At 45.1% G+C, this 26735-nt stretch overlaps 1 protein-coding gene across 2 annotated transcripts in view; it reads right to left on the bottom strand.

Annotated features, from left to right (window-relative positions):
- Positions 1-26735, bottom strand: part of WIF1 (WNT inhibitory factor 1) — a 270043-nt gene that overhangs the window by 19373 nt on the left and 223935 nt on the right. Inside the window, exons 5-7 of one of the 2 annotated variants that reach the window (XM_073555447.1) lie at positions 9362-9457; positions 2553-2648; positions 1981-2076 (exon numbers count right to left, since the gene is read on the bottom strand). In XM_073555447.1, the coding sequence (XP_073411548.1) occupies positions 1981-2076; positions 2553-2648; positions 9362-9457 (288 nt within the window). The remainder of the gene's footprint in view (positions 1-1980; positions 2077-2552; positions 2649-9361; positions 9458-26735) is intronic. The other variant, XM_073555448.1, reaches the window with a different exon arrangement.

The following is a 26735-nucleotide window of genomic DNA, read 5'->3' as shown; positions in this document are numbered from 1 at the left end:
ATTTGAGGACATGAAAGGTTCCCTTTAAATATGGACACATGATCATCACATTGGGATTGTTGAACATCTCTCTTAACAATCATAGCCATTAATATTGAGTTAATGCATTAAAGTCTTGCACAGTGAAGCGTGATTTATCACTTCAGGAAATGTCCATTAGGCCGGGGTCACACTTGCGAGTGCAATACCCGGCACTGCCTCTGGCATTAGGGACCGAAGTGTGCAGCTGCATGTCTTTCTATGCAACTGAACGCTCCGGTCTGATCCGCCGGCGGCATTGCCAAGTATTGAGGCAAGTTTCTCGCATTGCACTCGCAAGTGTGACCCTGGCCTTAGTAATATGCTTCAGCATTTTGCTGGCTTTCTTTGTATACAGTTTGTAACTTGATGATGAGTAGTGCAACAAAGGACACATGATTTATATATTATGCTCTTCAGCACTCCATGGCTATATTCTGTAGATTTATATGGCCTTTTGCTTATCTACTAGCTGTTGCTCCTAGAGTTTCTACTTTACAATAACAACACATAAAAATGACTACGGTAGAGCTAGCAGAGAAGAAAACTGACTAGTGTGGAAAGTGATGGGCTATGTGTCACAACTGAATGGCTAATTGCCTTATTATATTCACCTTTCAGCAACTGATGTAGACAAAATGGGTAAACCTGCTAATTATAAGGACTAGCGCACACACTTTTGGCCACCTGCTAATTATAAGGGCTAGCCCACACACTTTTGGCCACCTGCTAATTATAAGGACTAGCCCACACACTTTTGGCCACCTGCTAATTATAAGGGCTAGCCCACACACTTTTGGCCACCTGCTAATTATAAGGGCTAGCCCACACACTTTTGGCCACCTGCTAATTATAAGGGCTAGCCCACACACTTTTGGCCACCTGCTAATTATAAGGACTAGCCCACACACTTTTGGCCACCTGCTAATTATAAGGGCTAGCCCACACACTTTTGGCCACCTGCTAATTATAAGGGCTAGCCCACACACTTTTGGCCACCTGCTAATTATAAGGACTAGCCCACACACTTTTGGCCACCTGCTAATTATAAGGACTAGCCTACACACTTTTGGCCACCTGCTAATTATAAGGGCTAGCCCACACACTTCTGGCCGTGTTTTGCAAGCACAACAACAGTAACACTTAGTAACCTACACACATTGTAAGAATAGTGCTTACATGATACTCCCGGGCTTATGTGATGATACAGTGATACACTAACATGCCGACGTTACCATCATGGTGTGACTAGTTTATTCAATATTTATCTGTAAAATGATGAAGAAGTGGCTGGTGGCTAAGAATATAGAAAAACTTCAACTTCGTACCGTGTGCACTAGGCGAGATTGCGATGTGATAGGGGTACGTTCCACCTTGATCCACCATTAGTCAAATATGCAGAAAGGGTCCAAGGCACCTCCAGCTACATTTTTTAATGCTTTATCGTGAAGCAAAAAAATGCATTTGACAGCAACTTTCAGCATGCAGTTTGAAAAAGCTCTGCACTTTACTGCTGTGTGCTTTTGTGCATTGAATAAGGTAGTTGGCAGTGCCTTGGACCCTTCTTGCATATTTCAGTTTAATATTTCTATGTATTTGTTTAAAAAACTTCCTGTATTTGTCGTTCAATATTGCAAATTAAGTTGAGAAGTGTCTACCTTTCTAAATGCTAAATACTGTACTTCTCTACAAAGATGTTACTACAGCGGAGGCTAAATGTAAGCTTATTGGCGTAGAAGCTGATAGGAAAATGTGAATACATTTGTGCTTCAAACATCACCCAGATACAGTGGCATGTGTGAAAGGCTTTGATGCCAAACCTCTGAAAATTCTTTGATCTTGACATAAATAAAAGCAGCTTGAAAGCTGCAGTGGGGGTTACAATTTATTACATTTTAACCTAACACAGACAAAGGAGACATAAATTGCAGAATTTCGGCATAGTGGGTTCTGGTCACATACTTGTTTCACACTGATCTCCTTCATAACCTGATGGGCAGATACATTTCCCAGGGTAGAAGCATGTTCCTCCGTTCAGGCAACTTGTAGTACAGTTTGCTGTATACAGAAATGAAGAAGAATACATGTATAATTTCTTAATTTCTTAAATGTACTGTATCTTCTTCTTATCCTATTTCTTGCCTTACACAATATCCTATGCTGCACACACCTTCAGTACAATGTACGCTTATTAGTCACTACATAATCCGATGCTCAAATGATAAGAGATGACGTCTTGTGAGCCGCAATGATCACAAATGAAAGATGTTTCCATAACTAAGATATTATTATTATAATAATAATCTTTATTTATATAGCGCCAACATATTCCGCAGCGCTTTACAGTTTAACAGTTTCAAAACACAAGTCATAAGTAACAACGTTAACAATACAATAATTAAAGCAAAATTAGACGTCCCTGCTCGTGAGAGCTTACAATCTACATCTAAGATATGGAAATATATTTGAAATGAAAGACCATTATATGAAAGATATTTTTTATGTATAAAGTTGCTGTGCTGTGTGTAATGTACCTTTATCACAGTTGGTGCCATAGTATCCTGGGGGACAGATGCACAATCCTGGAGTTACACAGAGCCCACCATTTAAACATCGTGGCATGCAAAGTGCTGCAATAGAAAATGAAATAACAGATTTCACTGCATTTTAACATTGACACTACACATAAGGCATCCTGTAAATTAAGGTATTTTGTACACTATATATGATTTTGTTATAAGATCATAGTGAGATATACAGTATATGTACAGTGTGTCCGTAAAGTCATGGTGCACTTCTGACCAGTTACTGGAAAGCAATTAAAAAAACGATAGAAATGTGAAATCTGCTCCAAATAAGAGAAAACCTCTCCCAGTTTCATACCTATTCAGTGCAGTTCGATGTGGCTCCATTTGTTGCCCTACACACATCCAAACGATAGTGAAGTTCTTACCACACACCGGTGAGGACGTCTGGTGTAACAGAGTGAATAACGTCTCTGATTCTCTGTTTTAAGTGATTAATGTCGTTGATACGTTCAATGTACACATGTTGCTTCACATTACCCCAAAAATAAAAGTCTAAGGGCATCAGATCCGGGGATCGTGATGGCCATAGCTTTGACCTGTGACTGGTCAAAAGTGCACCATGACTTTACGGACACACTGTGTGTGTTTAAATATATATATATATATATATATATATATACACACATATATACACATATATATACTATATACTATCACAGATAGATAGATAAATAGATAGATATGGGATAGATAGATAGATAGATAGATAGATAGATAGACAGATAGATACAGTGGGGAAAAAAAGTATTTAGTCAGTCAGCAATAGTGCAAGTTCCACCACTTAAAAAGATGAGAGGCGTCTGTAATTTACATCATGGGTAGACCTCAACTATGGGAGACAAACTGAGAAAAAAAAATCCAGAAAATCACATTGTCTGTTTTTTTTTTCATTTTATTTGCATATTATGGTGGAAAATAAGTATTTGGTCAGAAACAAGCAATCAAGATTTCTGGCTCTCACAGACCTGTAACTTCTTCTTTAAGAGTCTCCTCTTTCCGCCACTCATTACCTGTAGTAATGGCACCTGTTTAAACTTGTTATCAGTATAAAAAGACACCTGTGCACACCCTCAAACAGTCTGACTCCAAACTCCACTATGGTGAAGACCAAAGAGCTCTCAAAGGACACCAGAAACAAAATTGTAGCCCTGCACCAGGCTGGGAAGACTGAATCTGCAATAGCCAACCAGCTTGGAGTGAAGAAATCAACTGTGGGAGCAATAATTAGAAAATGGAAGACATACAAGACCACTGATAATCTCCCTCGATCTGGTGCTCCACGCAAAATCCCACCCCGTGGGGTCAGAATGATCACAAGAACGGTGAGCAAAAATCCCAGAACCACGCGGGGGGACCTAGTGAATGAACTGCAGAGAGCTGGGACCAATGTAACAAGGCCTACCATAAGTAACACACTACGCCACCATGGACTCAGATCCTGCAGTGCCAGACGTGTCCCACTGCTTAAGCCTGTACATGTCCGGGCCCGTCTGAAGTTTGCTAGAGAGCATTTGGATGATCCAGAGGAGTTTTGGGAGAATGTCCTATGGTCTGATGAAACCAAACTGGAACTGTTTGGTAGAAACACAACTTGTCGTGTTTGGAGGAAAAAGAATACTGAGTTGCATCCATCAAACACCATACCTACTGTAAAGCATGGTGGTGGAAACATCATGCTTTGGGGCTGTTTCTCTGCAAAGGGGCTAGGACGACTGATCCGGGTACATGAAAGAATGAATGGGGCCATGTATCGTGAGATTTTGAGTGCAAACCTCCTTCCATCAGCAAGGGCATTGAAGATGAAACGTGGCTGGGTCTTTCAACATGACAATGATCCAAAGCACACCGCCAGGGCAACGAAGGAGTGGCTTCGTAAGAAGCATTTCAAGGTCCTGGAGTGGCCTAGCCAGTCTCCAGATCTCAACCCTATAGAAAACCTTTGGAGGGAGTTGAAAGTCCGTGTTGCCAAGCGAAAAGCCAACAACATCACTGCTCTAGAGGAGATCTGCATGGAGGAATGGGCCAACACACCAACAACAGTGTGTGGCAACCTTATGAAGACTTACAGAAAACGTTTGACCTCAGTCATTGCCAACAAAGGATATATCATAAAGTATTGAGATGAAATTTTGTTTCTGACCAAATACTTATTTTCCACCATAATATGCAAATAAAATGAAAAAAAAACAGACAATGTGATTTTCGGATTTTTTTTTCTCAGTTTGTCTCCCATAGTTGAGGTCTACCTATGATGTAAATTACAGACGCCTCCCATCTTTTTAAGTGGTGGAACTTGCACTATTGCTGACTGACTAAATACTTTTTTTCCCCACTGTATGCGTATATGTATGCATACAAAACATTCTGACACCTGCATCTAGGATTTAAGCAAAATATGTGGCACACTACAGTCAATCAAAATAAATCTATTTACAAAATGTCCAAGTATAAATCTTAACAGGAGGTTAAGTTATTCAGCTAGTACCCATCATATTATGATGTAGCAGTGGAGTGTATGGGGTACAGTAACTCTTTAACTAGTTGGTCACTTTCCTTGAGATTTTTTATAATGATAATAATAATCTTTATATAGCGCTAACATATTCCGCAGCGCTTTACAGTTTGCACACATTGTTATCACTGTCCCCATTGGGGCTCACAATCTAGATTCCCTGTCAGTATGTTTTTGGAGTGTGGGAGGAAACCAGAGTACCTGGACCTTGCAGATGTTGTCCTTGGTGGGAGTTGAACCCAGGACCCCAGCGCTGCAGTGCTATCCACTGAGCCACCGTGCTGTGCTTGGAAGATATGTGCACATCAGCAGCCACTTTTCTTTGCAGATTAATTCCTATACTTACTTACTGTATGTTATCGCTGTGTCTGAAACGCCTTCCCAAGACCTATGGCGATGTGCTTGTGCTGCCACCAGCAATGAAGAATGCAAGAGCGGACATGTTTTACATTAACCTGGGACTTTTGGTCCCATCCAGATAGGGTGTCTGATTATGTCTTGCTGCTGGGTGTTGATTATCTGTTGTAATCATCTGTCTGCTCAGAGTCTTGTGTGGGACTACTCACTATTGAAACCCCCAGAAGATACCTTTAGCTAAAGATGCTTTAACACTGCGTTCAGGCACTTGTCAGTGACTTCGTCGGGGGTTTTGTCGGAACCCTCTGCAAATCGCGATTCAGGTGTATGTGCCGACGAAGCCATAGACAGTAATGGCGCTGACAGAGCGAACATGCACTTTGCAGTGTATCATTTTCAAGCGTGTACACCTACTGGAGGCACTGCTGGCACCATTATAGTCTATGCCTCTGTCTGCGCAAAAAGCACCAATCCCATTTTACTAGGGTTTGGAAGTAATCCCCGACGGAGCCACTGACAAGTGCCTGAACGCAGTGTGAAAGCACCCTAACAGTTCTAGTTTGTTACTACCTAGATATGATGCTTTGTCTGTCCCTTGTATCCTTTACTTCCTTTTTATTTTTTTTAATTGGCTAAAATTTCTTTTTAATTGACTGCAACCTGATTCTGTCCCTGACTTTGACCTCTTGGTAATGTCGTAGCTTGATGAACTTTCTTTCAGCTATAAAACTCCACAGGCCAGCAGCCACTCTGTAGATGTAACCCAGGAGGCTATATCCATGCTTAGGAGTTAAAAGGGTGAAGGAGAGGGTCAATCTTGCTGAACAGAGTGGCTTGTGTAAAGCATGCCCGTAAAAACCCTATTTAGAGGCTACAGTACACCTATTTGGCCGAGTTCACATTTCGTTTTAGCAGTGGGTTAGACGGACTGCATTACACCGCGGCATAACGCGGTGTAACGCAGTCTGTTAACGCTGCCATTGCCCTCCATTGTCGGGTGCATCGCAACGATGTGCCGTCACTCAGTGACGGAGCCTCGGACGCGGGCTGCAGCATCTGAGGCTCCGACACAGCTAGCGCAGATGGAGCATCTGCGCTATTGGTATAGCATAACGCATATCACATTATGCTATAGCGTTAACACAGCCCGTCAACGCTATGCATTGAACGGGCTGTGTTAACGCAATGTGAACCTGGTCTTTCTCTTACAGATTACAATCACTATGTATAGTCGGATCTTGCAATCACGTGTTACACTTTTCTATTTGCCCACTCTAGTTAAACTACATACAGTAGGAAAGAGGTCAGATGGAAAAATGACAGCAGGGTCAGACTGTAAACATATGTGTGCCACTTTTTATCCATTACTAATCCTATAGTTGTATTAAAAATAAACACACAGCAATAAAATTCTTTATTTGAAATAAAAGCAAAACACACTTTTCCTTTTTATTTAAAAATAACAAACATAGTTATACTCACCTTAACGCCTAACTCCACTGAAGCAATGGTCTTCTGTAATAAAACAAAAATATCCCTCACCTGTCCATCGTTCTGTCCCACACCGTAATCTATGTCTGGGTATAAACAAATTTCAACCTGGATGGTCTAGACTGGGAACCACTGAGGAATGAGCTGCTGCTAGTGTAGCATCAGTGAGCAGCGGTGAAATCATTGAGGTTACTGCGGCTGCGTTTCCAGCCGGTCTGAACTGTGCTGACCTCAGCATCATGAGAAAAACTCAGTGAGTTCACCGCAGTTCAGCTCAGAGAGATCACTGTGAGCCGGGAAAAGCACCAGAATTGGCACATCTAATAGATGTGCCATTTCTGGGGTGGCTGCAGGCCACTATTTTTAGGCTGTGGGGGCAATATCCATGGCCCCTTACCAGCCTGAGAATACCAGCCCCCAGCTATCTGCTTTAGCTTGGCTGGTTGTCAAAAATGGGGTTGACTCCCCGCCTTTTTATTATTTATTATTTATTTTAGTAATTAAAAAATACAGCAGGGGGACACCTCTATTCTTGATAACTAGCCTTGCTGAAGAGACAGCTGAGAGTTGCAGACCGCAGCTGTCAGTTTTGCCTGGCTGGTTTACAAAAATACAGGGGAACCATTTTTTAAAATTGATTTTATTTATTTATAGCGCAGGCAGCAGCTGATGTATACTCTCATCAGCCACCACCTGCTCTCACTGTTATCAGCTGAATCCAACTCTCAACATTCTCCCCTCAGCGCGATCAGAGGAGAATGATGAGAGCTGTCAAACAGTACCACTGATTCCCAGGCACCGGTACGTTTCACACTGATGACACACAGATGTGTGCACGTGTGCGGGGTGTTTTGCAACCCGTGCTGCTGTTAAAAAACGAACATATCAATGTGTTTTGCCCACGGACACATGGTTTGTGGAAACACACTGACATGTGTACACACCCATTCACTTGAATGGTCTACGTGTGTAAGTGTCTCCGGCACATGTGAAAACTGTCATCACACGCACAGGACACACTGATGTCTGAAAGAGGCCTAAAGAACATACAGCGCTGACGTATGACATTTATGTCATGGCCACGATAAGACACAGGACTGACACTTAAATTTCCACAGCATTGTAAGAGTCTGTTATCACTTATTTTTGCTTGTGCCAATCTTTAAAGAGTTAAGTAGTGCCATCTGGGGATAACTGCTGAGCCATCTTTTAATCGAATCCAGTTTATTTCCTCTTGAGGAATTTGAATCGGAGCTGGCCATTATTTCTGTAATCCATCCTGTAATCTCTCCTGTAGTGTTGTGGATGGTACATCATGATGTATGGAGTCATCATACATAGCTTTAGAATATGCTATTGTCTCTATCAGACTGTCAGTTAAATTGCCATATGCATGGGCATGGCGCTATAAAGTAATTCTTACAAATGTTGGCAGCACTATAAAAGACGGCATCAGGCTGCAGGCACTCAGTGTGCATATTTGTTTGCAAACACCAAATACAAAACAGGAATGAGCATTGAATACCATTCAGACATAGATATCAGAGGAAAGAATGCTGGAAGAACAAAACACGGTACACAGGCAATCATAATAAACTGTAACATATTAGAATCCCAGCTATGGAAACAACACTGCTTGCAGAATGGTCAAAAACAATATAACATATGATATTTAATAGCAGATATGATTTTGTAGGTCATCACAATTAACGTGTGCTATTACACAGCGATATTAAATATTAAAAACATTCCATGGACCCAGTCACACAGTGAACCCTATTGCTCTGAGTCTGTAAGGAGCTCTGTAATTTACAGCAATAAACAGAAACAAGGTTCTTCATTTAACCCCTGATTATAAAGCAATTCTGCTATAACACATAAGTACATAAAGCATCTAACAGAATATGGCTCGCTTATTTTCTGTAATTATAATGAATCTGACTTGGTTTTCGGTACTATGGTTTAATTGACACTAGCCTTTGGTGCAGTTTTTTTTTTCTTTTTTTGTTTGTTGCTACATGTTTACCACAATATATTGGAATACTGCGTTATTAGGTTGTGAGAAAAAAATGAATCTTGACTTAGTTGAGATAAACTGATGAAAATATATTCAAGGGACCCCCACTGTTTATAGTGTTTTGGTTTTTTACGTGTCCAATTGGCATTCCGCTGTTCTGAAGGTCTGCTGTTGCGTTCACCTCCTGAGTGCTACGTTAATACACGTAGCACTCAGGAGGTGAACGCAACAGCAGACCGTCAGAACAGCGGAACGTCATCCACAGCTATTATAAAAACTGCAGGATGAAGCGACATAAATCAGTGCTATCTTCTACATGCAAGATATGGTCTAAATTATATATGCTCCCTTTTATATTCTGATCAGTGAAAGTCTTACCTTTTTCACAGTGTGGCCCGTAGAACCCATCTGGACACTCACAAACATGTCTCTCATTACAGAAGCCCCCATTTCTACATCCTCCAGGACATTTTGCTTGGTAAACAAAAGATAGAAATATATTACAATTTAAAGGCAATCTGTCAACAAGTTGTTGCCAGCTAATTTGAGCGCAGTATAATGTGGAGGCAGAGATCCTGATTCTAGCGATGTGTCTCTTACTGGGCTGCTTGCTATAGTTTTGATAAAATCACTATTTTATCAGCAGGACATTATCATTAGCTAAACCTGCTGCTCTGTAGTCCTCCATATTCATGATCTGCGTATAACCCCGCCCCCACCACTGACTGGCAGCTTTCTATCTGTGCACAATGTGCTCATGGGGTTACAGCCAGGAACTGTAGGTGGAGTGGAACTCCGCCTGTGACTGAAAACCTGTTAATTGCCACTGTCATTCTCTAGCAGTGACATTAACATCACGCTGGCATGGGCGCACATCATTCTACACACCTATAGGTGCATAAAATTACGCATTCTGTGCATGTTATGATGGAGCTTTCTTGAAACTCTGCCTGTAGTGGGGCTTCAAAAGGAGGCTGTGGTTTTTACTATATGCAGCAATACTGTGATGTTCTGTACTGTATATGGTACAAATGATCAGACAATCTCAAGTTCAAGTTCCCTTAGGGTACATTCTCACAATCAAAATTTGATGCAGTTTTGACACTGCGCATTTTTGCAGCATCAAAACACAGTGCTTAGATGTTACAGCATAGAAGATGAGATTTCTAGAAATACCATGTCCACTGTGCGTCTATGTGCACCTGCGGATTACTTTCCCCATAGACTTGTGGAAATGGTGCATTCTGCAGAGTCAACACCACATCAGATCTTGAACGTGGGAATGTACCCTAAGGGGACTAATAAGTACAGTAAAAAGTCATAAAAAAAGTTTTAAAAAATATGAAAAGAAAAACATAAAAGTTGAAACCACACTGCTTTTCCCCCATTAAAGTGGGGAGCTCTCTTGAAACACTGCCTGTGGCGAGGCTTCAAAAGGAGACCGTGGTTTTTACTATATGCAGAATTAATGTGGTGTTCTTTATGTGATACAAATGATCAGATGATCGCACATTCAAGTCCCCAAAGGGGACTAATAAATACAGTGAGAAGTAATAAAAAAGTTTTAAAAAATGTTAGAGTAGTTGTCCACTAATAGGATAACCCCCTCTCACTCTGAATGTTTCCGCTGTTAAAATAAATACATCTATACTCACCTCCGGTGCCTGCGCCATTACAGTGGTATCGGCACTCGTGTTCCTGGGACACATGTGAGAGCAGGATTTTATATTTATCTATCCTGATTTCAACTTTATTTCTTTTTACATACATCTCTTTCCTTCCAAAATGGAGTCTATGATGTCTATGATCAGATAAGAGGTTTCAGAAATTACTTTGTCTAAAGACATAGAAATGAGAGAAAAGAAACTTAGGGGGGCTAGTATGACACCTAGACCACAAGCCGGGTGTCAACAATGTTAACTTAGCCAATTAGAAGTATGTATGCTAATGTAGCCACATATTTAGAGATAAGCTGAGCTAATTATATTGTTACAATGCTTGAATACTAAAAACCTATATAAAGACTGACCGAATGATATAATAAAGAGTCCTGTTCTGATGCTGAGTGTCATAGTGGTTCCCTCTCGTTTTGTACATGTACTTGGATTTTACAATATTATTTGGAGCAGACACAACGTCTCAGTATGTCCCACAGTACTTGCAGATGACACTCATGGGAGGTTGTTACAATCAGTGCTGGCGTCACTGTACATGCCTTCAGGCATATAAGTAATCAACAAGAAGTGAGAGCTTCAAAACACGAGCCCCGGGAACGCAAGTGCCGACACTGTTGGAACTGTGCCGACATGGGAGCTGACTATAGGTGCTTTTATTTTAATTGGGGGCAAACATTTACATTGAGAAGGGGTTGTCCGAATAGTGTATAGCCCCTTTAAAAATAAAATAAATAGGTGATAGACATATTAATGTGGAGGCCAAAAAAAATCAACGATTATAATGGCCATAAAATGATGATCAATAATATATATTGTATATCATGATCCACATAATAGAAACAGGACAATGTAGGAAAACTGCACATTTACTAGAAACTACCCAAAAAGAACCAGCAGTCAGAAAATCCATAAAATTGCAATATTTATTGAATAATACTAAAAATTATGGACATACAGTGCATGGATAGGGAGGAACAGCAGATGTAAAAGCACAGTGGTCATAGGGCCAGCCACACTGCAAGCACAACACCAGGAAGAAATGGTATACAGAAAATGATTGCAAAAAACTAGTAGTAAGTCAGGGACACATAAATAGATAATGTAGCAAGGAGTGTTTTAAAACATCACCATGTAGCAAGTGCTACTGCCCTTGTTTAAGCTGGAAAAATACCCTGACAATTAAGGACACAGAATCATGACTGAACTGATGCTCAAAAAGCATCACAACTAGAATAGCTAATGGCTACACTAATGTACCTGGAAGCAGTGGTGGCAGTGAGGTCGGTCCTGTCCCCGACGTGCCTTTCGGAGCCAAGAGGCTCCTTCCTCCGGGGGCGTGGGAAAAGGGCGCAACCACCGGGTTTATATAGCCCGCCCTCCGGAGGCCGTCTATGTGCGCAGACTGCCCGTCATGCACCAGCTGAGTCCATGCTGCGGCGCAACCGGAAACACGTGGGCCCACGTGATCCAGCACACTCAGCAAGGAACACTGATGACTGCCTGACGGACAGTGCGCATGCGCACAGACGGCATCAAGTGAAAGCCGCCATATTTAAAAAGGGCAGGGAATGGGGCAAACAAAAAACGGTGCACAAAACAATAATCATTGTGTGTACAAATACGGGGTATAACGTCAGGGTACTAGATGTTAATCAATACTCAATAGAATGGCATGAGGAAAAGAAGCATGATATTGTTTCCATCAAGCAACGTATATCATGTACCACTCAGTACGTGATATACTATGCCACCTGTCCGTGTGGACTCATTTATGTGGGTATGACCAAACGGCAGTTGAAAGTACGCACAAGGGAGCATGTCTTGGGTATACTGGCTGCCGCCGCCTGTACTGATGATTCAAGTTTGAAGACGCTACCCAGGCACTTCAAGGAATTCCGTCAGTGCAATGCTACACTCCTTAGAGTAAGGGGTATTGATGCTCTTAACATCAATATAAGGGGTGGTAAGCTGTCTAATCGTTTGGCTAGGTCAGAAACCAGATGGATCTGGACCCTAGGTACCATTCATCCACGAGGATTAAATGAAAATATTTCATATGCCCCATACTTGTAATTTAACCTGGGTGGACACTAATATGAACACTGTGGTTATGTGCTTTTATATTTTAATATATATTTTTTATATTTTTGTAGTGATTTGAATATGATTCGTTGTCTCTGGAAATTGTGGAAGGTGTCCGAAGGTCCTCTGGAATTACAAAGCTGCCTGACGGATTAAATCCATGATGACGTTTTTTGATATTTGTGTGTGTTTCAATATACATATGACGTTTTTTGATATTTGTGTGTGTTTCAATATACATATGGGGTAATATGTACCTGCCTACTTTGTAGTGACAGGTTTTTGGTGCCATCTATTGGCACATAGCCTATATGTATTTTGTATCTTATATTTTGTTAACTACATCTTGTAATCTTTTTGTGCCCTGTATTTGTATTAGTTATTTATTATTTTTATATACCGTATTTTTCGCTTTATAAGACGCACCTGATTATAAGACGCACCTAGGTTTTAGAGGAGGAAAATAAGAAAAAAAATATTTTGAGTCAAATAATGTGCAAAAACCTTTAATTAAATAACAAAATATTATTTTAACATAGTAGACTCAACAGCAGTCAACAGCAGCATTGTGGGTAACATGTAAGAACAGTCCCATGTACTGTAAGTAACAGCAAAAACAATGTTCTGGCTAACAATTGGGGAGAAACGTTAATTGTCAGACAGCACAATCTTCTAGTCAGAGAATCCCAGGAATTCCTCATCATTGCTGACAGAGTCTAGGAAGCTCAGGTCCTCACAATCATTGGTTTCACTTTCTTCACTGTCCTCATATAGCGCACCATCTTCGGTGCCATCTAAGGCATTGCTAATCCCACATTTTTTGAATGAACGTATAACCGTTTCATCCTTCACTGATTGCCATGATGTTTTCACCCACTCACAAACTTGAGTGATAGTGGGCCTCTTCATGCGTCCAGTTGGTGTCAGGTCATGATTGCCAGCAGCCATCCATTTATTCCACTCTTCTCGCATGTAGACTTTAAACGGCTTGTTTATAGAAACATCGAGAGGTTGTAGCTGGCTGGTAAGCCCCCCTGGAATTACCGCGAGATGGGTCTTCACTTCTTTAAACACTTTTTTTGTGTTTTCACTAATATGTGCTCTGAACTGGTCTAGCACTAACAGGGATGTTTTTTTCAGAAGCCCTCCAGGACATTTCGACCACACTTTGTCAACCCACAATCTCATTCCGTTCTCGTCCATCCATCCTTTCTCGTGAACGTGCACAACTCCTCGTGGGATAGCTTCTTTGGGCATGTTCTTTCTTTTAAAGATTAACATTGGTGGCAGTTTCGTGCCATCGGCACAGCAGGACAACACAACTGTGTAGTGGTTTTTTTGTGTCCTGCAGTTTTCACCGTGATGGTTTTGGCACCCTTTGCATCAACAGTCCTGTTGGATGGCACGTCAAAGGTTAGAGGGACTTCATCCATATTCCCAATCTGGCCTAATTCATAACCAATTTTCTTTCTGCTGTCAATTACAAACTTGTGGAATGACAGAGTCTTGGCTTCATATTCTTGTGGCATATTTTGGGCAATTCTAGTTTTGGTGCGCATAGCAAGGCCACATCTCTTCATGAATCTGAAACACCATGCTGGTGATCCAGTGAAGTCATTGATGCCTTTCTCAGCAGCAATCCGCTTGGCTTCGAATAGGATCATTTTTGTTGAGACCGAAAGGCCATTATTTCTGTGGCGTATGATCCACTCTTTTACGTCCACGTCTATCTCTGGCCACTTTGCACCAGGCCTACGTAGACCAGATCTGCTTTTTCCTGCTTTTTGCAGCTCATCCTCCTGCTTCCTCCACTCTCTTATCATTTTTTCAGTTGGAGGCAGTCCAAAATGTCTCTGCTGCTCTGTTCCCATGCTCTTTAGCGTATTTTACAACCTCCAGTTTAAAGGGAATTTTGTATGCAAGCCTTTTCTGCTTTGACATGCTTGAAACATGCATAATATGAAGCAGCCAACTGTACGGTATTTTTCTGCAACACAATACAGTATTGAAACAACTGTCAGCTCTGTCATTCATAGTTATGGGGCAACTGAGAGCATGAATGAATACGGTACTCTTGCTGTAGAAAAGACATGGGCCGCACATCCAAAAATACGGTAACAAGTTGATCTAGTGGTGTTAAGCAAAAATGTACAGTATTCATCTGAACAAGAAGTTTTTAGTTTATGGTAACATTATGATCAGACATATAAAGCCTACTGCCAAGTGACGGTGAATGTGTCCATAGCTTTAAATACTGTAACCATAAAGCTGTGGAGTAATGTGCCGACCACCACAACAACAACGAGCAGGTGGGTACCTGGTGCCCTACAGTACCCATGCTGCAAGGCAAGGGGTTCCGCCTATTTTTGCTCATTAAGGCCGGGATCACACATGCGAGTTAAACGGCCGAGTCTCGCATCGTAATACCCGGCGCTGGCGCGGGGACTCAGGAGCGGGGCGTGCGGCTGCATAGCAATACATGGAGCTGCACGTCCCACTCCTGAGTCCCGGCGGCAGCGCCGGGTATTACCATGCGAGACTCGGCCGTTTGTGCTAGCGGCTTCATACAGTCTAATCAGAATGTTAAACTAAGAACCTCATGTTTAGTTTCATTTTGCCTAGTGGCATTAGATCAACTTATGATTTTAGATGTGTGGCCCATGTCTTTTTCTACACCTATGATGAATGAAAAACATTGTTATGGGAGATGTGTTGGGACGCACTGTTATGAGAGATCTGTGGTGATGCACTCCTATGAGGGATCTGTGACGCACTGTTATGGGAGATCTGTGGAGACACACTGTTATGGGAGATCTGTCGTGACGCACTGTTATGGGGATCTGTGGATGACGCACTGTTATGGGGGATCTGTGGTGACGCACTGTTATGGGGATCTGTGGATGACGCACTGTTATGGGAGATCTGTGGAGACACACTGTTATGGGAGATCTGTGGTGACGCACTGTTATGGGGATCTGTGGATGACGCACTGTTATGGGGGATCTGTGGTGACGCACTGTTATGGGGATCTGTGGATGACGCACTGTTATGGGAGATCTGTGGAGACACACTGTTATGGGAGATCTGTGGTGACGCACTGTTATGGGGATCTGTGGATGACGCACTGTTATGGGAGATGTGTGGAGACACACTGTTATGGGGGATCTGTGATGACGCACTGTTATGGGAGATGTGTGGAGACACACTGTTATGGGGTATCTGTGGATGACGCACTGTTATGGGGGATCAGTGGATGATGCACTGTTATGGGAGATCTGTGGTGATGCACTGTTATGGGGATCTGTGGTGACGCACTGTTATGGGGATCTGTGACGCACTGTTATGGGAGATCTGTGGAGACACACTGTTATGGGAGATCTGTGGTGACGCACTGTTATGGGAGATGTGTGGAGACACACTGTTATGGGGGTATCTGTGGATGACGCACTGTTATGGGAGATCTGTGGAGACACACTGTTATGGGGGATCTGTGATGACGCACTGTTATGGGAGATGTGTGGAGACACACTGTTATGGGGTATCTGTGGATGACGCACTGTTATGGGGGATCAGTGGATGATGCACTGTTATGGGAGATCTGTGGTGATGCACTGTTATGGGGATCTGTGGTGACGCACTGTTATGGGGATCTGTGACGCACTGTTATGGGAGATCTGTGGAGACACTGTTATGGGGATACTTGGTGACGCACTGTTATGGGGATCTGTGGATGACGCACTGTTATGGGGATCTGTGACGCACTGTTATGGGAGATCTGTGGAGACACTGTTATGGGGATACTTGGTGACGCACTGTTATGGGGATCTGTGGACGACGTACTGTTATGGGGATCTGTGGTGACGCACTGTTATGGGGATCTGTGGATGACGTACTGTTATGGGGATCTGTGGATGTCGCACTGTTATGGGGATCTGTGAATCACAGTACAGTGTGTGTAGTAGTGACTACCACCCCCCCTCATCATTAGGAATACACCCATGTACTGTATACATGGGTGTATTCTGAAAGATGAGGAAGGTGGTAGTCACAGTTGCAATAAACACTTTGGGCACTATCCCTAATATGGCTACAACCCCCATCATCCATCAGAATACACCCATTGATACGGTATGAAGGATGATGGGGGTTGTGTTTCCCTTCAATGTGTGCACTGCCTCACCTCTCCCAAGGATCTCAGAATAATGTGAGGTAAAATGAAAGTGCTACACTATACATTTTGCAGGGATAGATACCTGATTGGTGGAGGCAGCCCAGCAACAGATCCCTCCACCAATCAATATCCATCCCTGCAAACGAGGAGGAGGAGAAACATGCTTCTCTCCCTCCTCTGCCTTAGGTATCTGTGTGCAGCGGAGCCTCCTGATCCTTCTGCCAGCTTTTCGCCACAGCGCATGCGCAGATCGAGTTCAGGGACCGAGCTCCATCTGCGCATGTGCCGGGTCGGCGGCCATTTTCTTGTAGTCCTGCAGACACAGGCTGTGATACCGGTATTCCATCGGAAACCGGAAACTCACAGCCTGTTCCCGGAACTGTCATGGCGCCGACCAGCACTATCCCGCCCACGTAACCGCCGGTTAACCCGCAGCGATACCCCCAGCTCCTGGCCTGCTGCATTGCCCCACCGGAGACCCTGAGATGTACCAGGCTGCTCAGCAGCTGCCGCCGCCATCGCTAACGCCGCCATCGCTACCGCAGCCGCCACTGCCAGTAAGTTTTTCCCCCCGATTTTTTTCACTATACGATTGTAAGACGCACCCCCATTTCCCCCACAATTTGGGGGAAACAAAAGTGCGTCTTACAATCCGAAAAATACGGTATATATATTTGTGTGTATTCATACATATTCTTTATGTATACATATAGTTATATGGGGGGTACTTTCTGATGGTTCTCAGGTGCTTTGGCATGTAGTGATATTGTGATATACACTTCTTACACTCTTTATATTATTGTGGCTATATCTACATATGGATACAATTTTTACATTTGGCGTAGTTGGCAGGATCGCCGCCGCTAATACATCATCTTCTGCGGCAGGCCTTAAAGGATGGAGAAGGACTTGGACTGTGCTGCTTGGATTATAAATACCTGTGGATTACAACTGGCTTACCTGTGGATTACAAATTGGGAGCACTGTGGTGACTCAGTGGTGCTGACAGAAGATCCGGGGTGGTAGCAGGTGCTGCGCAAGATGGCGGCATTACTACAGCACAGGGGTGAGGTCCGGGTGTTTGCAGTCGTGTTGAATGGACTGGGACCCCTCCAACGTACCCCCGTGGACAGCAGTATGTGCCCGGAGGCCGACGCTCCCATGTACTGGACCCTGGCAGATGGGTGGAAAGGCCTGCCAATGCCCCACCCAGCAGGAGGAGTGGCACAGAAGAAAAGCTTGGCTGTAGCTGTCTGGCGCCATTCGATTGCTGCCCAACAGACGGTATGAGACGCTGCGGGTGTCGGGGCATCGGCCGCCTAGAGTGGCAATGGAGGCGGGAGATGGAGCTGTGCCAGAGCCCCGGGTGAGCAGCGGGATACTGAGCTGGGGAGCGGAGCCTGAGCGGAGTCATCGAGAGCGGCCGCCACCAATACCAGCAGAGGACTTCTCAGCGGAGCCCCCGAGTCCGGAGGGAAGGCCCGCCGGACAGTGGAGCAAGGAACGGAGGCTGCGGGGGTCACCGCGTGATTATGGGACGGAGGCTGCAGCGCCGGGGAAGGTGAGAGTACCCCCGGCCCTATTAGTGCCTCCGCAGGCGGCCCCCACCATTCTGCTGCAGCACGCGGCCCCCTGCGCACCGGAAGGCCTAGTTACCACGGGCCCAGTGGTGTATGCGGAACTGAGCGAGGCCCCCGCTCAAGTCCCTGAGCTACCCTGCCCGGAGCTACCAGTGCGGCATTCATCCGAAGAAGACGCTGCTGCGCTCCCCTTGCCAAGAGCAGCTGCCTTGTTGGAACCGGCCCTTACTCCGGCTCCGTTAGAAGTTTTGGATGCGGCCTACCCTGCGGCGTTAGAACCGGCTGCGGCCTGTTTGACAGGCCCTGTAACTCCAGACCTCAAGGACCCGGCTGTCCCTATCCGCCACCCGGCCCCAGCGGCTGCTGGGCCGCAGATATCATCGGCCGCCTCTGCCCCACGAGCTTTCACAGCGAAGTCCCGCCTACCGGACTCTGGGACTGGCACGGCACCCTCCGTTTGGGTCGCGGAGGTGATCAAACAAAAGAAAGTACGGGAGCAGGAGGTATGGAGCCTGCTCCACTCAAAGGGGGAGGCTGGCATGGCGGTGGAAAGATCCCGGGGACGGCTGGTATACACCAACGTCGACAGGGGGTACGGCTTCATCCGTGACACGACCGGCCAGAAGGTATATGTGAATGTGGCCTCCATACGGCATGGTCGGGCGCTTAAGGAAGGGGACTTGGTCTCCTACTATAAAGAATACTGCCACCGCGGGTATTATGCGGTGGCAGTGCTAGCGGAGCCCGAAGGAAGCGAACCCCCGTAAAGAGGACTTGAATGGACACCCTCAGTATTCCCAAAACTCCACGGCTGTGGGGTCCCTACTGACCGCTAGAAGGCGGATTGAACTGTCAGGAGTTTGCAGCAGGTTATAAGGACAGTTGCGTTTGGAAAAAAAATGTTTTGTTGATGTTTATCTGATGCAACTATTTTTCTCTCTTTCTTTTTTCTTTCTAAGTTCCTTGTACGTAAATATGTTTGACTGACAGAACGGGAATACGGAAAAGCGGAGGAGTGTCCTGGTCCAAGGAAGGGGGGAGGACGAAAGGGGATCTGCAATGTTATGTTGTATTATGTTGGTTTTAAAATGAGCAAAAGAAAACGAAAAAAAAAATATAAAAATGGGTACTTGTGCTATTATAAAGTTGTTTAATGTATAATATGCCAAAGTAAAATGCAACAGGTCAGGGTAAGGGAAGGTCTGCGGGACCAAAGGAAAGTGTGAGATCCGGTAGGGATCTAAGAGTTGAGGAGGTCTGGGAGACCGGGACGCCGACCATGACATGTAATTGAAAGAAGGGTAAATGAGTTGAAAGACGTGAGAGAGACAGCCGTCCTAGGTCAGGTCCCCAACACCACGGACACCCCCTGAAGGAGGAAGGCGGGCGCTGGTAATGATCTGGAAGGTATGAGACCTCGATCATGGCGTACCGAATAGTGGAAGGTGACAGTAGAGGAGAGTAGGGGAAGGTACACGCCATAGAGAGAATATGGGTGTACCTAGCCCAATTTGAAAGACGTTGTCATGTGGCGTGCGCGCTGGTGAGTAGCAGTAGACTGCTCAGAGCATAGTGCTCCCAGTATGGTTCGGCCCCCACAGATAGTGGGTTTGGCCCAACAGCTGGTCCGACAACAGAGTGTAGGTGTAGCTTCAGAACGACGAAGGCAGGGATGACGATTGTCGAGGACGACAATGGACAAAGGAAGGGGGAGTGTAGGGAAGGTGACCTGATGGACGGACGGACTAGTCAGAGTGAAGAAGGAAAGGTTTGCACAGTGTAGGTAGGTGTCAGTTATTACAGTGGGGAAACAGCTAGGAAAGTGTAGTGGACGTGAAGTACCTTGGGTTGACCATTAGATGGCAGGGAGGAGTGTGAGCAAAGGACTTGACAACAGCTTAGGGCTTTAGAAACCGTTGGTCATGGGGGCGGGGTTACTGAGGGAGGGTTCCAGAAGGTTCCAGTCCCCAGGGGAAGCTCCAGTGACAGGAGGACTGCGACAGTCTGTGCGCTGTGAGGAAAATCTAAACCAGGGGGACTGAGGAGAGAGAATGTCAGGGGGTTGGTCTTGACAGGAAGAACCACAGAAGGGACAAGGCACTGGGTGTGAGACACCGTATTTGACACGACGACTGATCAGTGGAAGCGCTGTTGGTTTACGGGCCTAAGGCGGCCACAGTGACGGACCTGTCAGGAGCGTCGACGAGTGAGTAGGGGACGGTGTGTGCATACATGTCCCCAGTGTAACGTACGGTGTGTGAGAAGTGGCCCTGGAAATGGAGGGCCGTGAATTGAAGGAAGTGCGGTGTGCTTCTGAGGCCGTCAGGCGGACGGCAGGTGAGAAATAAACTTGGACTTGTTGCACCCAGAATCTGCCTTCATCTTGCCTCTGTTTCGTCTCTGCGCGGTAAGAAGAGGGACCACCCCTTCAGCTCGGCCCCCAGACCCTACATATACACCGAATATTGGGTTTCTGTCCAATTGAGAGCCTTTTTTAGCTCCTATTTTGATTGATATTAGCAACCTATATGTAACCATATGCAATAGATATAAGTAAGTGGAATATGCTAATCTAGTTCCACATACAATATCATGCTTCTTTTCCTCATGCCATTCTATTGAGTATTGATTAACATCTAGTATCCTGACGTTATACCCCGTCTTTGTACACACAATGATTATTGTTTTGTGCACTGTTTTTTGTTTGCCCCATTCCCTGCCCTTTTTAAATATGGTTGCTTTCACTTGATGCCGTCTGTGCGCATGCGCACTGTCCGTCGGGCAGTCATCAGTGTTCCTTGCTGAGTGTGCTGATCACGTGGGCCCGCGTGTTTCCGGTTGCGCCGCAGCATGGACTCAGCTGGTGCATGACGGGCAGTCTGCGCACATAGACGGCATCCGGCGGGCGCCCTTTTCCCACGCCCCCTGAGGAAGGAGCCTCTTGGCTCCGAAACGCGTGTTGGGGACAGGACCGACCTCACTGCCACCACAGCTTTCAGGTACATTAGTGTAGCCATTAGCTATTCTAGTTGTGATGCTCTTTGAGCATCAGTTCAGTCATGATTCTGTGTCCTTAATTGTCAGGGTATTTTTCCAGCTTAAACAAGGGCAGTAGCACTTGCTACATGGTGATGTTTTAAAACACTCCTTGCTACATTATCTATTTATGTGTCCCTGACTTACTACTAGTATTTTGCAATCATTTTCTGTATACCATTTCTTCCTGGTGTTGTGCTTGCAGTGTGGCTGGCCCTATGACCACTGTGCTTTTACATCTGCTGTTCCTCCCTATCCATGCACTGTATGTCCATAATTTTTAGTATTATTCAATAAATATTGCAATTTTATGGATTTTCTGACTGCTGGTTCTTTTTGGGTAGTTTCCTTTAAAAATAAAGATGATAAAAATTTTAAAAAATACACATATGTGATATCACCGCATCCAAAAAAGTCCAATCTATCAAACTATAAAAATAATTACCCAATTGGTAAACACAAACAAATTTAAAATGCCAAAATTGTGGGTATTTTTGGCCACTGAAATATCACAAAAAATGCTGTTAGAAGCGGACAAAATGTCATAACTATCCAAAAACGGTATCAGGAAAAACATTGCATCATCCCGCAAAAAATAAGCCCTCACACACCTCCATCTACCCAAAAATGAAAACGATAAGGATCTCAGAAAATGGCAACAAAGTAAAATAAATATCATATTTTCTAAAAGTTCAGATTTTTTTCAACTACTAAAATAATAGAAAAAACTGGGCAAGTTTGGTATTGCCGTAATCGTATTGATGAGGAGAATCATATTTGCCTGTCATTTTTACCATACATTGTTTGACATAAAAACAATTAATAAAACACACATTAGACTTGTTTTTTCACAATTTCACTGCACTTGGAATTTTTCCCCATTTGGTGACATTCTAAAGTACAACTCGTCCCACAAAAAACAAGCCCTCATACGTCTATATCAGGGCTCCTGTAGCTCGCGGGCCTGTGATGTGTGGCTCGCGTCTGTCTGACAGTCTGGTGCATTAGTGGGTCGCCCTCCCAGGGCTGTGGGGTACTCAGTACCGGGCCGGTGTCAGGGGGATGTGTCACAGCAGCAGTGACCCGGTCCGTGGCCCTGGGCGCCCAAGCAATGGAAGATGTAGTTAATGGTAGAATAGTTTGTGACACCACCAGTGGTGTTTAGCAAGTATGGTGTTAGGCCAACGCTGCATACAGATCCGCTGGGACTGATGGTAGGGTGCAGCAAAGATGTAAAAGCTCCCCACAGGTGGAGCTGTAGTCCCAGGGCAGTGTAGATGTAACCAGCACGGGGATGTAGCAGTGCTGGAAGCGTAGGCAACAGACAAGACACAGCGGTTGCAGTTTCTGTACCTTTACTGAGTATATGCAGTCCAGGGTCCTGATTACAGATGGTGTTGGAGCAGGTTAGCCTGGAAGCAGATCAGGATTCTCTCTCAGCAGAAAGGCTGTGCAGTCTCCTTCCTAGCGCCTTGTGGTGTGAAGCACCCCAGTACTTAGTTACTCTGGAATGCCTCTCTTCGGATGTTCCTAGAACTATACTTGTATGACAGACAGCTGTAGCCTCTATCGGGGACTCCTCTCCTGAGTCCTGGCTCTCTATGCAATTGCTGTTGTGTCCCAAGTCTCTGATGGGAGCAGGGCATTTACAGCCTCCTACCCCTCTGGTATCTGCTGTAGGGCCTTTAGTATCCGTACAGCGGTGGAGACCAGGCTCCAGTACGTGAGCTCTCAAGCTGAGGGAGCTCTCTTTCCTAGCTCAACCACCTCCAGCTTTTTTCCACACGTCTGCACACTTCACCCTCCGCAGACTATCTAACCACCCCTTCCTCTTGGCCCTCAGGGAGCGCCCCCTCCCCTCCATCCTGGTTCAGAGTTCCCCCTGCTGGCCTGGAGTGGAACTGTGTTGCATGCATTAGGCTAACTGGTGGAGAGACCCATCACTGCTTCCAAGCCTGGCATTACCCTCCCCTGGAGGAAGGCAAAGCCACTGTGGCGACCATACCCCTGGGGACGCCACATTCCCCCCTAGTGCAAGTCAGCACTCCTGGGCTGAACAAAAGAAAAACATGAACAACATATAAACAATTGGACAATAATAATTTGTACAAGATTTGAAAAAGGGAAAAATGTACAAAAACCAAGAGCTCAAAAATGGTCCTATGATGATAAGTCCAGCATCAATGTCCATGGTCCATTCCTGGGCAAATGGTAAAAGTTTTTGACCACACACAAGTCCTGTGGTTCAGTGTCCATGAAACAAATCTTCAAAGGAAACTCTTACAGGTTACCTGTAGGCACAAAACTTGAAAAACAGTTACATATTTACAAGATTTCAACAATTACATTACTTATATACGGTATCTAACTGGTAGTATGCCTTGTGTGGTGCGGGTAGACCTGCGTAAGACTGGTGCAGTTGTAATGTACTGGATACACTACTGGTGGTTCCACATGGCACAGGGATTCTAGAGTGTCTAGTAACTCTTGGACTTCACCATGGGCATAACAGGTTCACAACTGGCAGGGCGAGGGTTCTCTGGCTCCACTGCTGGTGTGGCATCTGCTACCCGATTTTCCTGATTCTCTTGAGTCACATCTTCCTGTGCTACCACTTGGGGAAAAAGCAACACTGGTACCAATATAGCATCGTTCACTTTAGTCCAATTCGCAGGGAATTCTCAGAGCACTGTGCTGACCTTCTCTTCTTCCACGATGGGCTGGATGTTATCTGGTTCTTCTCTTCTTTCTTTCAACTGGTCAGGACACAACTTCAAATGATCTCTTGATACCGCTGCCGAGGTCTTCCCTCCATCTTTACTCACAAGGCACACCTTAGCATTATCGAAATTTGAGGGCAGGATGGTATAAGGTTCAGCTTCCCATTGATCATCCAATTTGTGCAATCTCCTCTTTCTTTTCAAGACAAAGGAACGGCAGATGCATTTTGATTGTAAAGCTTCTCCTTCTTTTGTCTTGCCTGGGTCAAACTCTTCTCCACACATTCTTGAACTCTTCTGTACTGTTGCTGCCTCTCCGTGTTCCAATCAGCATCTGGGGATGCCACTTCAGGTGTCAGGACTGCAATGTCCAAGTCAATAGGCAGCTTACCACGCCTGGCTCTCATCAGGTATGCTGGAGTACAGTTGGTAGAGTTCACGGGAATATGGTTGTAGAGGTCTACCAGATCTGGCAACTTTTCAGGCCACAGATTTATCTCCTCCAAGGGCAATGTCTTCAGCAGGTCAATCACTATGTGGTTCATCTTCTCGCACATGCCATTGGTCTGTGGGTGATACAATGTTGTCCGGATCTTCTTACAACCATACAGGTTGCAGAATTCATGAAACACTTCTGCCTCGAAAGCCGGACATTGATCAGTAAGCACTCTCTCAGGGTACCCATGTGGTCTACAGAAGTACAGTTGGAATGCTCTGGCCGCTGTTCTGGCAGTTTGATCTTTGACAGGCACAACCACCAGGAATCTTGAATAGTGGTCCACAATGGTAAGGGCATAGAGGTAACCTGACCAGCTAGGAACCAGCTTCACATGGTCCAGGGCCACCAACTCAAGTGGCTGTTTGGTGATGATGGGCTGCAGAGGAGCTCTCTGGCTGTCTCTATCCTTTCTGCGCAGGTTACACTGTTCACACTCCCAGCACCACCTCTCAATGGCTTTCCTCATGCCAGTCCAGTAGAACCTCTCTCGGAGCAACGTTTCCAACTTCTTCCATCCGAAGTGTCCAGCTCCATTGTGGTATGCTCCCAGGACCATTGATGCATCTCTCTTTGGGACCACCACCTGCCAGACTAGCTCATGAGTGCGGGCATTGATACTCCTCCGACATAGCTTCCCTTCATATATGAACAGCCAGCCTTTCTCCTTCCACAACTGCTGGGTTTCTTCAGGAGCACTCAAACCTGGGCGTGAGTCAGCTTGTAGCAGTAGCTCCTTCACCAGGCGGACTGCCGGGTCATTATCATGCGCTTCGGCCCAGTCATGGTGGGGCAATGGATTCAGGGTGACTTCCTTCAAGCCAGACCGCCTGTCTCTCACCCCCTGAGCACACTGGGCCGCCAGTGGTTGGTGGAAGGGAGGCAACTCTATCTCTTCCAGAGCCTCTGGGTCTTCTCCTGCATCTGGCAGATTAGGCATCCTGGATAGCGCATCCGCATTGGCATTCTTGTGCCCTGCTCGGTACTTGATAGTAAACTCGTAGTTAGACAGCCGAGCCATCCAACGCTGCTCCAGGGCACCCAGTTTTGCAGTGTCCAAGTGGGTCAACGGATTGTTGTCCGTGAAGATTGTAAACTTGGCAGAAGCTAGGTAATGCTTGAACCTTTCGGTGACAGCCCAGACTATGGCAAGGAACTCCAGCTTGAAAGAACTGTAATTATCAAGGTTCCTTTCAGTGGGGCGCAGTTTCCTGCTGGCATAGGAGATCACTCTTTCTTTTCCATTCTGTACCTGCGACAGTACTGCTCCTAATCCCACGTTGCTGGCATCCGTGTACAGCACAAAGGGTTTGTCATAATCTGGGTAAGCCAGAACTTCGTCACCGGTGAGGGCCATCTTCAATCTGATGAAGGACTTCTCCAATTCTTCAGTCCATTCAAACATGGAATTCTTCTGCTTGCTTTTCTTGGACTTCCCCACCAGAAGGTTTTGCATCGGGGTAGCTATTTCAGTAAAGCCTTTGATGAATCTCCGGTAGTAGCCTACCAGTCCGAGGAATTGGCGTACCTCATGGAGGTTGCTGGGCTTCTTCCAGTCCCGGATGACTGTGACCTTGTCAGGATCTGGTGCCACACCTTCTGCACTGACCACGTGACCAAGGTACTGTACCTTAGGCTTCAGGAGGTGGCATTTGGAAGGCTTCACCTTCAGGCCAAAATTGGACAAAGCTTCAAATACTTCAGCCAGGTGTTCCAGATGTTCTTCATAGGTCTTGGAGGAAGCAATGACATCATCCAGGTACAACAGGACTGTCTCAAAGTTCATGTGTCCCAGGCAACACTCCATCAGCCGTTGAAATGTTCCTGGAGCAGTGCAGAGCCCAAATGGCATGTAATTGAACTCACAGAGACCCATTGGAGTAGTAAATGCTGTTTTCTCCTTATCTGCCTCTGCCAAGGAAACCTGCCAATACCCACAGGTGAGATCGAAGGTGGAAAAGTAATTAGCAGTTTTAAGTGCAGCTAAGGAT

This window comes from Dendrobates tinctorius, unplaced genomic scaffold (assembly GCF_039654945.1).
Source record: "Dendrobates tinctorius isolate UK_male_01 unplaced genomic scaffold, ASM3965494v1 ptg000224l, whole genome shotgun sequence".
NCBI classification, from domain to species: domain Eukaryota; kingdom Metazoa; phylum Chordata; class Amphibia; order Anura; family Dendrobatidae; genus Dendrobates; species Dendrobates tinctorius.
This window is presented reverse-complemented; position numbering and strand designations above follow the sequence as displayed.